General features: G+C 32.4%; 1 protein-coding gene across 17 annotated transcripts in view; it reads right to left on the bottom strand.

Moving 5' to 3' along the window:
• Nucleotides 1-18,714, bottom strand: part of ADGRL2 (adhesion G protein-coupled receptor L2) — a 177,470-nt gene that overhangs the window by 15,876 nt on the left and 142,880 nt on the right. For all 17 annotated transcript variants that reach the window (XM_032633476.1, XM_032633545.1, XM_032633526.1 and 14 more), the window contains 6 exons: nucleotides 9,940-10,065; nucleotides 9,465-9,670; nucleotides 8,199-8,372; nucleotides 7,022-7,231; nucleotides 5,878-6,098; nucleotides 4,318-4,384 (listed from right to left, as the gene is read on the bottom strand). In XM_032633476.1, the coding sequence (XP_032489367.1) occupies nucleotides 4,318-4,384; nucleotides 5,878-6,098; nucleotides 7,022-7,231; nucleotides 8,199-8,372; nucleotides 9,465-9,670; nucleotides 9,940-10,065 (1,004 nt within the window). The remainder of the gene's footprint in view (nucleotides 1-4,317; nucleotides 4,385-5,877; nucleotides 6,099-7,021; nucleotides 7,232-8,198; nucleotides 8,373-9,464; nucleotides 9,671-9,939; nucleotides 10,066-18,714) is intronic.

Below are 18,714 nucleotides of genomic sequence, written 5' to 3'. Positions count from 1 at the left end.
AGTTATTTGCGTTTTCTTAATCCTGTCTGTGCTAGTTATATTCATACACAGCTTAATATCACACAAACCCATAAAACCCGAGTGGGGAAAGAAAGCTATTGTTTCTAGCATATTTAAAATCAAATGTTTCAAGAAGATGTTTTAAAAGTGAGTCTCTTTAAAAACAACTTAAAATCCTAGAAAAATAATCATAAAACCACAGAAGGACTCTTGCAGTCAGACTGTTTCACAAGTGTCTGTGAATTCTCCAATTTACAGAAACTGAAAATAAAATTTTAGCCAACGCACTAATGGTTAAGTTGCCAAGAAATTTAGTTAAATCCAACACTAATTTAGTCTTTGAAATACAACGACGATATATAATTACTGAGGCAATGGTATGTTTAATAGGAGAAAATAACATCATTGTCAGACAAAGTAATTACGAAAAAAGGTATGCAAGACATTGTGAATCACAGCGTAACAGCAAAAACTGCTAAGCGTGAGATATTTTTCTTTTCCTCAACTCCACATTAAAAAATTTTACTAATACAAATTATTTACCAAAAAAATGTCTATTATTTAGGTACTGAACATTTTAATACATTGCCACCAAAATATATGTGAGTGAAATATTTTCTGGAATTAAATAGAACACTTACTGAAGTGTTAACAAATTCTTTAAACTGTGGTTTTAAAGTTCTCTGATTTTCTCCAGTGTCTAAAAATGTAAATGCTAATTTTTAGTTTCATGGATAAATACTGTTCCTATGATCTTTTTCAGGAGGCAATATACTCTAATAAGAGTTATAATTTTGCATAATAAAACATTTCAATAGATTTTCTTCTTTTCTCTTCTCTTGTTCTCTTAAAATGTAACTATGGGAATCAGAACAAGAAATAGAGGGGGCAGAAAAAATCTTTGATAAAATCTATTGTCCAAAATAGTCACTTGAAGACTGAAAACCTTAGTTTCAAATGACGTACTGAGTTCTTTCTTCTTATCATTTTCCCTATGACATAAATGGGTCTTTCTAGCCATATACTTCTGTTAAACAGAGTATTTTGGGATAGGTTGAAAGGTGCTATGCATCAATGAGAAATGAAAAAGATGGAGTTACAGCTATGTACATAAAGATTGTCTACAGCTGGTATACATGTCATTAATCATTCGTGTAGAAGCCTCTAGTAAGTACAAGTTAACAGGATTGTGTTACATGTTGTATGTCAACTCACCAGTCTAAATGCCCACACTGAAGATTAAGTTTGAAGATGAGGCAACTCATCCAGGAATTAATCAGATTTTAACTCGGCTCTGTGTGTGCGTGTGTGTGTGTGTGTGTGTGTGTGTGTACAGGTAAATAGGTAGATGGGTACCTCTTAATAGAATTTTATGTGAAAGTGTGAGACCAAATTAAAAAGAAAAGAATTCTCCTATTCAGCTATAAGGAGTTAAATCACTAAATGGGGCATTCTTTCTCTTTCAATAACAAATAATACTCTTCTATCTATCCCCAAAAATAATTTCATAAATTACTGTTTAAATAATCTGTCATGTAATTTGCTGATAAAATTCATCACTACTTGATGATACGGCTTAGCTAATCCTCACCCATATTGATGAACATGAAAATACAAAGAGTTTAAAGAAAGAAAATGGTACCATAGATTATAGGAGTGCACAGTTTGTTTTATAGTTATCGACCTGCTCAATTGAATCATATCCATTTGAGCTTAGCAGCTTAAAATTCATTCCAAAGCTTGCCGTCCTGACATGGATATGATAAGACACAAGAACAGAAACACCACTCTGAAGTAACCTAACTGAACTGCACATGTTCTGACCCCTTTTGTCCTCCCTAGAGCTTTTGCTACCTGGCAAATGCAACTCTAAAACTGCACTTCTATCTCCAGATCTTTGCTGTTAGCCAAGCAGAAACCTATTTCTCCCTGGGACTAGCAGCCAGAGAGGTGTTCTCTGAGGAAGACTTCTAAGTGAGTGTGTGAGCTGAACTCTTACTGAACTGAATTAATTATTAACGATGCAGATGGAGCTGTCCAAATGATAAGAACAGCTCCTGACGTGTCATGATCCAAGCTTTCATTAAACCATTTCAGGCATACTAATGGTTTCCCACTGCTCATTACTTACAAGCACTTTTCTCATGGATATAATAACTCTAGCGCCTGTAGGCAAGATATTCTATAGAAATACAGAAGTAGGAAGTTTTATGTTCCATAACATGTTTTTTTCCTTCATTGAAAATTATTAAAAATGTACACTTATTTAATACTATTAAGTTATGTAATTTCAATTCAGAAAAGCTGGAAATGCAAAACTATGCTTTCTAGGAATATCAATAGGTACTTTTTGTTATTCCTTAAAAGGACAGTATACAATATAATTTATATCGTATAAATTTTTAAACTGTGTCTGAACTGACTTTTAAATGACCTATATCACCATAAGGATATATACAGGTAAATATATTAATACTCAACAAACATGTGCTGTACAATCACATATCTCACTTTAGGTTACATTTGAGATGACGTTTTACACTTCAATACCACTCTGTCTTTCTGTGTTGGGACGATTAGAGGGCAAAGCAATTGCAGGAGAAGAATTACTCCCAGGATCTGTACTGTGATTGCTACCTGCTGTTTTGTTTTGTTTTTAAGTTGGGAACACCAAAGCCCTTCACATTTCAACGTAAATGACTTGGTAAAGGATAATAATGACAAGACTAAAAAACAATGGTAGGCTCTCACTATAAAAGGGCAATACAATAAAATGTCCTTTACCTCTTTTCTTACTGGAAGCTGAGTATATACGAACATTAACTCCTTTCGCCCAGTGAAATGTTTTTTAATACTCTAAAGACAGTATTTATCTTCAGAGATAGAAAATAAACAAAACTGCAGTAGGACAGAAGTATAGATCAAATATCCCTAAAATGATTTTTACAATTTTCAAAGTATCAGTATGTTCGGCCAAGGGGTCAGGGAGAAAAAAAAAGCTTGAGTTTTTAAGGATCATACCCCTTTCATATCAGCTGTTTGTCATTTAATTCAAGATAGGCTTAGGCTGTGTTAGCATAAGCAAAGAACAAAAAATTGGGACAATCATCTGGATTGAATAATTTTGATGAGAAATCAGCTTTCCTAAGAACACTTGAGAGTGTTTTTTACTGGTTCGATTCATACAGGCATTCATCTCAAATTTTCATTTTGCTTTCATAAGTAATTGTATAAAAGAATTCATTTTAGTGACAAAAGTAGTTTTAAGTTTCCTTGAACTACTAAATTTTTTTCTTAATTTTACTGACGTACTAGTAGCTATAATTGTAATACTATTAACAGTAGAAATATCTTAATAAGCTTACTTGTGTCACCTTTTTTAAAGAAAAAATCTTAACAGGAATAAACAGTTATAGGCAATATATAAACTTGATTGTTTCATTTTCAATCTTCTAATGGTCAATAACACTTATTTGTAACAGCATGATGCTAAAACCGAGAAGTTTTAAATCCAAATATTTTAGCTTTTTAAAAAAATTTCAACTATATTTGACTACTGATAATTTAAGTTAAAAAATACCTTAATGTCATTATACTTAAGTTGTATCAGGTTTATTTTAAAATAAAATTTCTTAGAAACCAATATTATTATTTGGTATTTTAAGTCTTAGAAAAGTAATTTTATTTCTAATGAGTTTAAAATTTATTTAATATTTATTTATTACGCTAAGCTTAAAAAAACCTTTTTTATGCCCTAAAAAGAATTTAGGGTGTGGACATTTATTTAAAAGTACTAAATTACTGTGTGGAAATGAAGATAATAAATATTAAGCTAATGTTCTTTTACTTCCATAAAACATTCAATTCATAAATGCTACACAGGCTTGGTGCAGAGCTAATACTATAGATTTTAAAGATGTAACTTCGTGAACTAAATCTCTTAACAAAAAATTCCACTACTCAAAACCAAAATATACTATACATATCAGTTATTCCTTTCTAATTATCAAACTACTTTAAAATCATACAATCTTAACATAAAGATTAATACCTGACATTTTTGCAAATTAAATTACAAATGGGGAAAAGTATTTCTTAAAGGAAAGAGTGTTTTTAAAAATAGTACTAATTAGCAAGTGTATAAACTCAATAATGATATCGAATGTAAAATATACTACATAATTTTATTCTGTAAGCTAGACATGCTTATAAATCTTTGAATGCACAGATAAATTAACAGTAAAACAAATTACCCCTGTTTCAATTGTACTGCTAAAGCAGCAAGCTAAAAATGAAGGAAAAATAGAGTCTGCTTACCAGAATAATGAAGGTAACAGGTCCAATGAAACTCCATATGAAATAGTTATCAACATGAAGCCAGCAACTATTATGAAAAGAAAAGAATATTAAGTATCTTCAATGGATGCTCAATATCACAAGTAGAGCAAAATTTTAAAAATCTAACAAGCAAAAGTATCTTTACACTTACCTTTGAAAATTAATTTATCATGGGCAAGAACAATTTGAATAATTCTACTGTTCTTCACTTTAGGTTTTAAATTTGATAAAGACATACATAATTATGCTTATATGGGGAAAACAATAACCCCCCACCCCAATCCTGATGGTTAAGACCTCTGACTTTACTAAGAAAAACACGAAACTTGGTATTCCAAATTGTCTCATTTTTAAAAAGTTCTTATCTTCAAAATTTGCCTTTAGATCTGTATCTGAGCTAAAATGTTTAACCCTATGGAACATAAGAGATTAAAAAAATAAGTGGTCAGGGCTTCCCTGGTGGCACAGTGGTTGAGAGTCCGCCTGCCAATGCAGGCGACACGGGTTCGTGCCCCGGTCCGGGAAGATCCCACATGCCGCGGAGAGGCTGGGCCTGAGAGCCGTGGCCGCTGGGCCTGCACGTCTGGAGCCTGTGCTCCGCGGCGGGAGATGCCACAGCAGTGAGAGGCCCATGTACCGCAAAAAAAAAAAAAAAAAAAAAAAGTGGTCAGATGTAATGTTTGTTGCAAAACAGTATAGCACAAATATAACACCTCAACTGGGAATGGATGAATACTAGAAAAAAAATCAAAGCATAGAATTCATACTGTATTAGAGTAAATGATGCATAAACTTATTAAGACAGATTTTACTTAGTGGTTCATTTTTCATATAACATCAAATCCCCAATGAATTTCTTTTATTTGTCTTTCATCATCTGTGTAGTCAAAAAGCTTTCTTTAGTCCAAAGAATCTTTATATAACTAATTTTATCAAAGGAAAAAATAAACAGAATTGGAAAGCAAATTCATGCCTCTAGCAAATAAAATCCTTAGAAACATGGTCTACCTTCTGTCACTTTCCATAAATATATTTTTTTATAAATGAATGACAGTGACTTATTTTAATCCTTTCAAACTGCCTGATAAAATATTATCAAAGTAAAACATATGGGCTGGAATGTGGTACTGTCACAACTCAGAACGAGAGTTACCTAGAGGGTCGGCTGCACAAAGAGAGCTAATGAAACATTAGCTTAAAAACGGAATAGTTAAACCTGTCAGATGCTTTAAGTTCAGAAAAATTTTTACCTAATATCTTTCTAAGGCCAAAAAGTTATTTACTTTTTCAATTTGTTAGAGGTCAATCTTTTGTGTTAAAAAGAAGTCCATAATTTAGAATATGCCTTGCCAGAGTACAAATCCTCTCAACCTAGAAAATTACAAAAGACTTGATTGTAACTTGTGCATGGCATGCCCATTTTCTTACCAATAAGGCTTTTAGATGCTATTTTAGTCTGTCAGGGACCCTCACTGATAGCTAACAGGCTTTAAAAAGTTATTCACTTGAAAAACACTCAGGTCACTTGCAATTACTTACGCTTTTTCTGTTCCATAGCTCTTATAGTCAATAGCAGCTGAAACGCCAACCACTGTGGCAGGAAACAAGTAACCGGCAACATAGTAATATTTCTTCCTTGAATATTCACTTTCAAAAACTTCAACTAACATCAGATAGAGCTGCACACCTTCTAGGCACATCCAAGCAAAAGCAGCCAGAAAGAAAAAGTGTAGAAGTCCTGCAAATATTGGGCATGCTATCTATAAAGGAAAGAAGCAAAAAACACAAGAGAATACAGGAATATAAACAGCCCACTCTAAAACTAAACAATATTCACCGATAGTACTCACTACTGTCTTTAAGATATACCATTATTTAGAGAAAATACTGCTTCTTAAAAATTTTTTTTTCCATAAATGAAAATACTGCCAAATTTGGCTTAATGCTTATGGAGTGTAATGCTAGGTGTGCTAGAAATATCATCATTGTAAGACATTATTATTTATAGCAAAAGTAAGTGCAAATAAGAAAACATATTAATTTCTCTTCCAGAACTATTCATTTTTAAATCTGAATATTCTACTTGTAGATAAGTTGCTTTACAAATCTTTAGAACAGTTGTTTCCAAATATATTATTTCTATTTTTTTCTACTACAGAATTTTTTAAAGTTTGCTTTAATGATAAATATCCCAGCTCTAATTATTTAACATCATTTTCTTGTTATACATGGAACATTCTCAAATTCATCCCAGTGCAGATGAATACAGAGTAAAGCATTAACTAATTATTAAGTTCTCTTTGCGACACTGAGACCTCATGATGGTGAATAAATTGCTCAGAATATGAGGAAATGATCACTGGTTAGAATGACTATGTAAACAAAATGAAAAATTTTAAAATCGGATCTTTTCATTTTAGTATACCCAGCATTCTTCTATTCAAATTACGTGTTTTAATAACAACCCAGAAAAATGCAACTGTACCTTAATACAAGAAATGAATTAACTCATAATAATATTACTTAATGATTGGGTTGTGTTTTATTACAAATTATCCTTCAGTATTGCCATGTCAATTATTGTAAGTTACAAGGTCAAATATTAACAGCAGCATATGTGGATACACCTGTTATAATAATAATTCTCAGAGATCCAAGGTCAACAAACAGAAGGAGTACTTACCATGTATTTTGTCTTATCAATGCCTATTAGGAAAATAAATTCAGCAATGAAAAGGTTGATACAAAGGTTCTTGTGAATAGTATTACGGTCACTCTGTAGACCACGGAAAAAGCAGAAGGTGAAGATGCAGATAGCCAGACAAACAAGGGAAATGACAATTCCCACCCAGGTGATGACTGTAAGAAGTAATTCGTGAACTCCATCTTTGTACTGAAAATTAAAAAAATGAGGAACTTTAGTATTTCTGCATTACATTAACTAAGGGTAAGATAGGTTTCACATGTGATAGCTCAACTTTTAATACTAAACTCTCTGAATATTCATGTGTGTTCAAACGGGGCTCAATACTAAAAAAAAAAAATTATGATCATATAACAGAGTTCAATATTATCTTATTGATTTTTATATTCAAAGAATGATCTATGAAAGTAGATTTTACGTAGAAAATTATGACCAAAATAATTACTTACATAAACATATAGAAAACATTTTACAACAGATTAAAGATTACTTAGTTATTTCAAAATAATTGGCATTTTAATGACTTGCCAGGCTAACAAGTAGTCAAATTTTAAGTTTCTCCTTGAGTTTTTATATTATATATATATATATATATATATATATATATACTAAAAGTTAAGCACATAATAGATCTGAGAGCTTTCATGTTATAGTTCTTAAATATTTTTATCTCCTGGCTTATGTTCTCTTAATCACAAGAAGAAATGAATACTAAGAAATATTCCGGAAGCCATTCTGATCTTTCGAAATCTGCAGTCTGGCACAGTGTGCAAAGTCGTTAGGGAATTTAAAACAAAAGTTTTGAAATGAGATTCAAACATTCAAGATGGTGAGGGCATGTTAAACTTTAGAGCCTTCTGTCTCTTTCGCATAACCTATTGCTGTTCATTTTTTAAATCCCTGACCGCCTCTGCCTGACACCTGCCCAAAGGGGAAAACTTAGAATGAGTCTATAAAGCACACGATTTTGAGATGTAGCAATAAATATAGTGCCAAGACTTCCTAAAATATATGGACAATGTAAAAGCAATTAGAAATCCACATTACTTTGTTTGCTTTTTAGTTACGATAAACACCCAAAGAAGGGACTACTACACAAGCTGTTTTGAATCTCTGAGGTTTTTCCCTGCTACTAATTAGAAGTGCAAATACTTACTGCAATTTTCCTGTGGGCCATGAGAATTGCAAAATTGGTTAGGTGGCTGCACGCACACGTTGTACGAGTTTTATTAGTGTCAACCAGCTTGCAGCCCTGGGTAGACCAATATCCCATCATAGTTCTCTCTGAGTAGTTCCAGAAGGAGCAGTTTGCATTGAAATAATTGTCAGGCTGGGAAATAAAATGACAAGATAAAATTAGGATTTTACACTCTAAGATGGCAATAGCCATTGTTTAATATGTGCAAAAGGTAATTTAGATTAAACTTTTCATGTTTCGAACTATAAAGTTTTTCATCAGCAGAACTGTAGACTATGTTATACAAGGCAGATATCTAACTTAAAAGGGGCTTTATAGTCCAAAACACTCTAAAGTGTACTCTAAATTACCAAAGACCCATTTTACACAATTACAATTTCCATCTATGATTTTACATATGGATGGTACATCAGAATCATTTTTTTTTTTCTTTTCTGACAAAATTAAAGCCATGAATTTGTTCTGAGAAAATTCTGTAAGGACCAAGTGTTTTAAAATCTATTTTGTTGGGGGCCCATTTTTGCTCTAAATGACCCAATAGGGACAATTTGAATCCTGTAGTTAGTATGTCAAGCTCTTAAGAGAGTGAAGTAACTGCAGAAGATATAAGAAGAGAATAGCCACACAAATGTATTGTTCACAAATGAATTCTGGAGATTTACGTGGCTATCTATGGGCACTTTTTCTCTCTACTATAACAACAGCCAAATTCTGCAGACAATCTTCCAACACAGTGTTTTTAGCTACCAACTTGCATTCTAAGGCACAGCAGAGGAATCGCATCTCTTCAACTCTATATTTTTAAAAACACAGGGCTTGATAACAATTGTGTTTATATGATCTGTAAACAAACAAACAAACCAAAAAGACCTGCCATACTAAAAAGGCAGAGCTATCGTGCTGCTACGGTTAACAGTTAATTTTCATTCTAAAACAAATTATAGTCATTTACATTTTCCTGTTGATTACTGAATTAGCTTTCATTAAGAATACACTTAAATTCTAATAATCACTGAACCAGGCTCATTTAATTTTATGTTCACAGACTTAAATAAACTTGTGTCTCTGACCTAGTCCAACATTTGAAATTCAAATGGGAAGGTCTTTTCTTTCCTCTCTGCCACTTCCCCATTCCCCCTCTCTCTATCTCTAGCATGTTAGTTTTGCTTTCCTTCCTCACTGATTTTATAATTTTCCACTACTTCATTAGCATACATAACTTACATCAATGTGTGGTAGGGTAAAAAGCACAGGATCTGTCAAGTATACTCGGCTGGATTCTTTATTGATTGAAACTGAAATGACATGGGAATTCACTGCAATGGTGCTATTTCGACCGATAAAGTCAGCACCCAGTTTTATGGTTGCATTTTCTGTACTAAGGAACTGTCCCAGACTCCGGTAAATGATGAACACCAACTTTGCAAGACCTAGGAAGGTAAAAAGTCATATGTCTTTACAGAAAATATGCTTCTGAATAAGATGAGATACAATAAAATAAGAATAAAATGAAACAAATCCTTATGGAATCTTTATTCAGATTAAGTTTACTGGGAAAGAGAAGGCATTACTTTAAATCTGCTTATAAATGCTAAGCTGTAATTGTTATATTAGGAGTCAAACACTCAGTATTTTAGAATTAATAGGTTTAACTGAACAAAAACCCTATCAATTTTTAAAAGACTTTGTTCCATCTTACCATTCCTGCTGTTCTGTTTGACGGTATTCGCAGACAGTTGGATTGAGCTGCCTGCCCCTTTGATGCCCAGAGGAAATTTGAAGTCTTGGACCTGTCCTTCTGTACTGAGCACTGCAACTTCCAGAACTGGATGAGACAGAAGATAAAGGAGGGGGAAAAATGGGGTATTCTCTAAATTCAACTACAAAGAGGCAAATGATAATTGCAAAGAAACCACTGTTTTCCTTTTTTTCTACGTAAAAAACTTTAGTGTTCAAGTCCAACAAAATCATGAACAAACAACTTATTCTAAGAGGTCTTAAACTTTACTACTTTAAAAATTTTGGTGTAAGCATTTTAACATTTTCTTCATAGTTTTATATCTTTTGTCAACTAATTCCAGTCTTTTAGCCTACGAATATGAGTGTCTGATTTATAGTACACGACTATCAAAGTTTCATTTAAATCATTAAGTTAAACAAAAATATTTCAAAATGATTTTTGACTCTATGTTAAGTAATTTTCAATGACCATCACTTGGTAATGGTAAAACAAAATACGAACTATAAATGTGAATGCCTTTATTGCATATAGACATCTAGTTCTATGTATATAACACATTTTAATACATAAGATTACATAGGTCAACTTTGCAGTAATAGGTTTTCTCTAGTTTCTAAAAGTAGGGAGCTCAGCATAGCATTATTCAAGAGAAAATGTCTGGCATTATGTTCAAACTTCCCATTAATTCTCACTAGCAATGATCAATTTTTACATATTCAAGTTGGGCAAAATAGGACCTGTGGGCCAAATCTGGCCTGCCACTTGTTTGGGTAAATTAAGTTTTACTGGGACACAGCCATGATTACCCATTAACATATTGTCTATGGCTGTTAAGTATTTGCAGCTTAGACCACATAGCCTGCAAAGCTTAAAATGTGTACTACTTGGACTTTTATAGAAAAAGTTTGCCAACCACTACAGTATAACCCAAAATTCAAAAATTCAAATGAAGTAGCAACACTGGAAAACACGTAAGAAAAACAAGACAATGCATAAACATTAAGAACATTTATGTGATCAACAAGACCAATGTTGCTTAACTTTGTTTAAAAAATATAATAGTAACATCTTCAACATAAATGCTGTCTACTGTAACTCCAATAAAGACTGCAATACTTTATATCAGCATATGATTATTTAAAAGAATGAAAAAGTATCAGTTTCCACTAAAGAAAACTATTTCATATGAGTAATTAGAATGTGCCATTTATTGATGAAATGGAGAAACTGGATGAAAATTTTTCATTTCAGTATTTGAATTTTAAAAATTAACACATAATTCAATAAATACAGTCCATACATTTTTCTCTGAATTTCATCCTCTCTGATGGCATATACCCTTGAATAGCTATTTCTATACTTAGACAAACATGTGTAAGTGTTGTACGTGCCATGCGTGTGCACACACACACACACACACACAGAGTATGATGAATTCACCCACTCTCTTTTTAGCAAAATGGACTCATACCATTACAGAGTAACTCTTGGATGCTATTTTTTAAAAATCTTTCTCAACTTTGTTTTGCAAAATACATATAGATTCAGCTGTAAATATGAAATCGTAACATTGGAAATTTTTATAAGCTATGAGACCACATATCAAGCACCTGAAATATAAGTTTATAATGAGAGTCATATAACTCCTAGAATTTTATCAGCTGCAGAAGCTGGCAGAGATACTTTGCTTAGAAAGATTAAGCAGGTGGGTATGTGGATGATCACCTGTCCTCATAACAGATTCCATGTTTGTGGGTAGTGGGTGAAGGGAGTGAGTGACAAAAATATAAATTTAATATATACCTCTCTCTTCTTCACACTATTCTCAATTATTAATTATTCTTAAAACAAGACAGAAGACAGGGTAAAAAAAGGAAATCCTTTAAGTTTTCAGTAAATGTTCCAAATATAGATACATATGTACAAAGACTTAATTTCATTCAACAAATATTTACTTATCAAACTTCAATTTCATTCAATAAATATTTACTTATTAAAGTTTAAAATCATGTCCATAGTAAAAAAATAATAATTTGAATTTTTAAAAACAGGATCATTAAAAAAAAAAACAGGATCATTAATATAGATCTTAGTAGAGATGCAACAATCAACTTTATACTATAAATAAATAAATAAACAGACAGACAAAAGGGAAAATTTTCTTGAAACAACAAAACTGACTTAAATAAATAGAAACCCCAATACTTTATGACCATTTAAGAAAATGAACTCATGGTTAAATATATACTGAATCTTTAACAAACTGCTCCAGTGAATATAAGAGAATGTTTTTCAACTCATTTCACAAAACTAATATATACTCTTGATGCATAGAACAGTAAAAGGAGAGAAATTATAGGATATCCTCACTTATTTAAAGTATGTAAAAATAGTTAATAAATTATATATACACTTTAAATATAATATCCTGAACAAACTGAGTTTAACTCAAAAAGGCATATAGAAATTAATGCATTAGAAAATATATTAATGTCTTTAACCAAATTATGAAATTAAATTAAGAAAAATATTAACAGAAAGAATTCAACAAATTTCAACACTCATTCAGTATAAAAAATCTTTATGAAACAGTAAGAATAAAAGAAAAATTCCTTGCCTAGATAAAGGTTTTGTTATCAGGTAATGGTTATGTATCCAAACTTATGGAAAAAAATGATGCAAAACTCTAAAAGCAATTTCTTTTAAGTCAGGATCATCCCTATCACAAGTTTTATTTAGCACTGTACTGAAGGACCTAGCTAAGGCAGTAATTCAAGAAAAATAAAAGGTACAAAGACTGGGAGGAAAAAGCAATGTGTTCATTATTTATAGAAAATATACTTAACTACATAGTAATGGGCAGGAGACTCTATACTATCAGAAGGAAAAGAATTTAGCAAGTCTGCAATCAGCAAAATCAGCTGTACACCAATCAGCAAACAATTGGAATATGTATTTTTTTAAATTTATTATTATTTTTTTTGTGGTACGTGGGCCTCCCACTGCTGTGGCCTCTCCCATTGCGGAGCACAAGCTCCAGACGCGTAGGCTCAGCGGCCATGGCTCACGGGCCCAGCCGCTCCGCGGCACGTGGGATCCTCCCGGACTGGGGCACGAACCCATGTCCCCTGCATCGTCAGGCGGACTCTCAACCACTGCACCACCAGGGAAGCCCCGGAATATGTAATTTTTAAAAAATACTATTCACAATAAAAATTAGTGTATGTTTCCTAGGAATAAGCCTAATTGAAAGAGTACAAGACGTTACTGGGAAAAATATAGAACTTAGAAAACCTAACAACAGATGGAGAATTCTATCATGGCCCAATCTGGGAGAACTCAACAGATAAATCTGTGACACTTCTTTCAAAATCTATCTACAAACTCAGTCTAATTCTAATAAAAATTCCAACAAGATTTTTTTGAGTATGTGGAGCTTGACAAGACGATTTTAAAATGCACATGGAAGAGACATGCTAAATAGCAGCCAAGAGGAATCCGATTCCTCAAGAAGCAGGGTTGAAAGAACTCACCAGATATTAATATTATTGAAACAAAAACAAAAGCAACAATGTAAAACAGACACTCCCAACATGTACAGAAACTTGATATATGACAGAGATATCTTTACAAACCACTGGGGACAGGAATGGCTTATGCACTGAAAGTGCTGAAACAACTGATTATCTGTATAGAAAAAAATGAAATTAGTTCCCTCATTAATATTATAAACAAAATAAGTTTCAGGTTGGATTAAAAACATAAATGTAAAAAGGCAAAGCTTTATCATTTCTAAAGAAAGTATAAAATCTTTATCACTGCAAAGTAGAGAAAAATTTCTTGATCAGGGGACAAAAAACCCCCCCAAAACACTATATTTTTTAAAGAAGATCCCAAAAGTATCAATCCTAAAAGAAAGGATTGATAATTTGAGTTCATTATTCCATAAAACAAAAGATTAATAAACAAGGTACAAAAGAGAAGGCACAGACAGAATAAACATTTGCAAGCTATATAATCTTCAAAGAATCAGTTTCCAGAATGCATTACCTACATAGAAAGAGATAGACAGGAAAAAATTGTGGACAAGAAATTCACAGGAGAGAAAATTAAAATACCCAATAAATGCATTAAGTAATCAGGAAACTGCAAATAATGTGATCAATTCAAATCTTTTAGAATGACAAAATTTATGTCAATAATAAAGTGTTGACAAAGAGAGTGACGGGGAACAATGATATTACTGGTGAGAATGTAAATTGGTAAAACAACATTAGAAAGCAACTTGGCAGTATTTAGTAAAGTTAAACATGGGCATGCTCTACCACTCAAAAACTATTTCTAGGTTGTGTGTGTGTGCACGCATATATATCTTGAAAGCCACAAATGTATGAGTAAGAGGCATACAAAAACTTTCACCACAGTTTTCATAATACCAGCAAAAAAGTGTAAGCCACTAAAATATCTATCACAGGCATAGTTAAATGATTGTGCATTCTTAGAGCAAATGAATGAACTAGAGATGCACGTATCAATGTGCATAAATATGAAAAATATAATGGCAAGGGAAAATTATACAATTACATTTATAGTGTGAAATCATTAACATTAAAGACATGAAAAATAACAGTTAAATGTACATACCTGTAGAGCAAAAATAAATAAATAAAAGCTTACTAATGCTAACAAAGTAAGAATGATGGTTACCCTCTTCTTCATCTGATCAGGAAGGAGGGGACCCAGGGGATTTCCAGATTATATATACCTATTTCTTTTCCCCAAAACCTGAAGCAAATATGGTATAAGATGTGGCTCAGTGGGTGACTGCTACACAGATGTTTATGATTTTCTCTATACTTTTGTATAGCCGACATAATATATGTTTTGTTCAACAGATTTCCTGAAAGTGAACACACGTGATTCATAGGAGAGCCACCCAGAGCCTCACTCACAGCCAGTGCTGAAGATAGGATTTTAATATATTTCTCTGTCCTTCTGTTTGTCAAATTCATCACTGCGTAGTGGCTGCAGTGAGAGGAAAGGGGAAGAAAAGTAATACAGTATACAATGGAAAACTAGGACCTCTGCCAGCAGACCCGTAGTGTACTAGGTTCCATCAGCCTGAGTCCCGGGGTAAAAGCAACATGGAGCCGACTGAAGATGGTAGGGAGCAAAGCAAAGCTAAGCCTCAGGTGACATGGAGTAAAGCAGTCATAAACTTTGTTGTTGAGAGCTGCCGTGACTTTAGGGTTTTTGTTACTGCAATATAACTAAGCTTAAATTGAGGTATACAATCAAGCTGGCTGCTAAGCCCATTGGGAAAATAAATGATAGGGAATTTTATTATGCTGGATTAGGCTGATAATAACTAAACCACATAATCAATCTTAAGATCACAAAGAAAGACAATCAAACATGATGTGCTTCTTTTCATAAGCTGCAACAGAAAGTATTGGGGTGTGGTATTTAAACCTGAGGTTATTAGACCAGCCAAAGAACCTCGAAGGGTGGAAGGAAAACTCTTCCTTTCCAGTAAGAGCAATGCATCAGTCAAATGTACAACATGAACTTGTTTGTATCCTGGTTAAACAAATTAGTATTAACAAATTTACAAAAATCAAATAACTGAAATTCCCTTTTTATCTTTCCTGTTTTTGATATTTTTTTAAGTATGAGAATGGCTGTTTTTTTTTAAAGTCTAAGATACATATTAAAGTATTTAAAGTAATAATATAATATTAGGGTTTGCTTTAATAATACAATGGTGAGAGGAATAAGTGAAACAGGATTGGCTAGATGTTGTTGAAGCTGGGTAATGAGGATTTTTTATCAAAATTAAAAACTTTTGCTTCTCTCAAGATATCATTAAGAAAACAGAATGAAAAGTCACATGCTGAGTGACTATATATTCAGAATATATATATGAGACAAAAGATTTGTATCAGGAATATATAAATAATCTTTATAATCCAATAATAAAACAAAGAACTCAAAATGGGAAAAATCAGATACTTCACAAAAAGATATATGAATGGCCAATAAGAACATGAAAAGTTGGAACAGTTTTCAGCAAAACATAACTTTGTAACCATACAAATGCAAAATGAAACCAAAATGAGATTCCACTACAAACCACTAAAACGGCTAAAATTTTAAAAGACATTTGAAAAGACAATTGTAAATGCTGGTGAGGATGTGAAGCAACTGGAACTCTAATTGCTATTAGGAATATAAAATGGTACAATCACTTGGGAAAATAGCAGCTTTACTAATAACAGTCAAAAAGTGGGAATGACCTAAATGTATAAATAGATATACAAATAGTGTTGTGTCCTTATAATGGAAATTCAGCAATAAAAAGGACCGAATTACTGATGTTGGCACCAACATAGATGAATCTCAATAACATTATACTGTGTAAAAGAGGCCAGATCAAAAGGAGTATATAGTCTATGATTCCATTCAACGAAAGGTCTAGAAAAAGCAAAACTAAACTATAGTGACATAAAGCAGATCAGTGGTTGCCTGGGGCTGGGGGTATAACAAGACTGACTGACAAAGATTATAAAGGACCCTTTTGAGGTTGCTGAAATACTGACCATGCTGTTGGTTAAATGGGTGTACATTTGTCAAATCTCATCAAAGAGTACCATTAAAACAGCTGCTTTTATTGTATATAAATTATACCTCAAAGTTGATTTTAAAAAGCTATAATCAGTTATAATTATAACATATAATCATGTTATATGTTATATAAGGAGAAACCACTAAGGAGGAGAAACCACTAAGGAGGAGAATCAAATTGTGTTAATAATCAAAGATACTGTATCCACACCCTAAATTTAGGTAAGAACATAAAGTGAAGACATAAAGGGATAATGGGCTATTTTAGTTCTCATGTCTAAAAAGAGAACAAGTGCTAGTAAAAAGTTGAATCTTGAATGCCATATTAAATTACGGATATTATATTTCACAAAATTGTGAAATAAAAGACATGGAAATATATTGGAATATGTAAAATGACCTTCATATCGATAATTCTTGGGTAATAAATACATGCATACATTAAGTTCAGGGCATTATTTTTGAGAAGGCATTAAAATGTGTACTACACGCTATGAGAATCTCTACCCACAATGTTCTTTCTTTAATTAAAATTTTTTAAAAAACCAGTGTAAAGGATAAACATTTAGAACTCTGAAAAACACAAGTATCAAGGAAAAAATATTCCTGGCCATTCTCAAACTGAGATAAAAATATCTCAGACATATAATAATAGCATGTTCTGCATACGTAAAGCCGGTGGGAGCAGAGGATGTTGACCTGGCCTATCAAAATTTCTTTGCACTCTTGGAAGGAGCTTAAATGGGAAATTTTATGTTTTTTGGTTCTTTTTAAAATAGGCTTCAGAAGATTTAGAAAACAAATTGAGGTCACAACACTTCAAACAATACTTTTTATGACTTATCTTCTGAGACAATCAAGTCCACACTCCTTTACCTTACAGGTACGTCCCTGGAAACATTTGAGAAGAATTGTTTAATGTGTATGTTAGGAATTTTATTAGACTACTAAATAAATTAAACCTCAAAATAACAAAAGCTTTAGACATAAAATAGGAGCTTTATTCATTGCCTATTCCTACTAAGCTATGGTAGAATATCACTTTCCTTATGACTGGTCTCCCACATTAAAGCAGGCCAAATTATTTTGATTTCACTTAAAATTATTAAGTTATTTGTCATTTCAAAACCTCATAAAGTAAATAAAAACATGATTTTAATACACCTTTTTTCCTAAAAACTCAGTTATTTAAAATAAACTTAAGGCTCTGAATTTAAATCCAGGTATCATAATCTGATTGATGTCTATTTCTCCTATACACCTTGTTTCTCTGTATTTTTAAATACAAGTCTCATACTTAGGTAGGCACAATAAGGCAATAAGATATGGCATTCTAGGTAGCAAAACTTCATTCAATATCTGCTGCTCCAACGTACTCTTTCGATGGAAAAGTAGTCTGTGTTCCCTTTGGGTTTTTTTTTTACATTTATGCTTTGGAAATTTTTTTACTTTACTAAGGGATACTAACATTTCATTCGAGCTCAACCCCACTGAATAATAATTCTAAATCAGTCAAGCCTATATTAATATAATTTCACTGTACTTACAGTAGTACTTCTTTCAAATACCATCAAAAGTGAATTCCTACCTCTCACTGCCAGCATTTAAATTCTAAATGATGCTTCAAAACTATCCGCAGCTGTTTTACAGTCTATAAAGCATGGATATTCTGCTCTATGGGTGATGTAGTTCACTGACCACATTTTCACCTGAAAGCAGTTCTGTTTAATATAAACGTTTGGCTCAAATATCTGCATGCCTAAAATATTTGGGAGAACGCATTTCAGAAAGTAATTTAACCTCATTAGGGACGTATTGTATAAAATGGAAAGGCATTCGCCACAGCTCCACAGCAAGCACTTTCATTACGTAAGCAGTCCATATTCTTGCAGTTAAGTACTCTACACAGTTTTCCTTTAATGATTTTTCAGTTGGGAAAAAACACCAACTTTTAAAAGACATAGGACAGATTTTGGCTTTTGCATTAATTTTATGAGTGTGATCAATAATATCTCTTATTAAGGGACAAAAATAATTGGACAAAATAGAAGTTCGGCACTGGGGAATAACTCACAAGACTCAATGGAAGCATTATTCTCTTAAACATCT

This window comes from Phocoena sinus, chromosome 1 (genome assembly GCF_008692025.1).
Source record: "Phocoena sinus isolate mPhoSin1 chromosome 1, mPhoSin1.pri, whole genome shotgun sequence".
Classification (NCBI taxonomy): domain Eukaryota; kingdom Metazoa; phylum Chordata; class Mammalia; order Artiodactyla; family Phocoenidae; genus Phocoena; species Phocoena sinus.
This window is presented reverse-complemented; position numbering and strand designations above follow the sequence as displayed.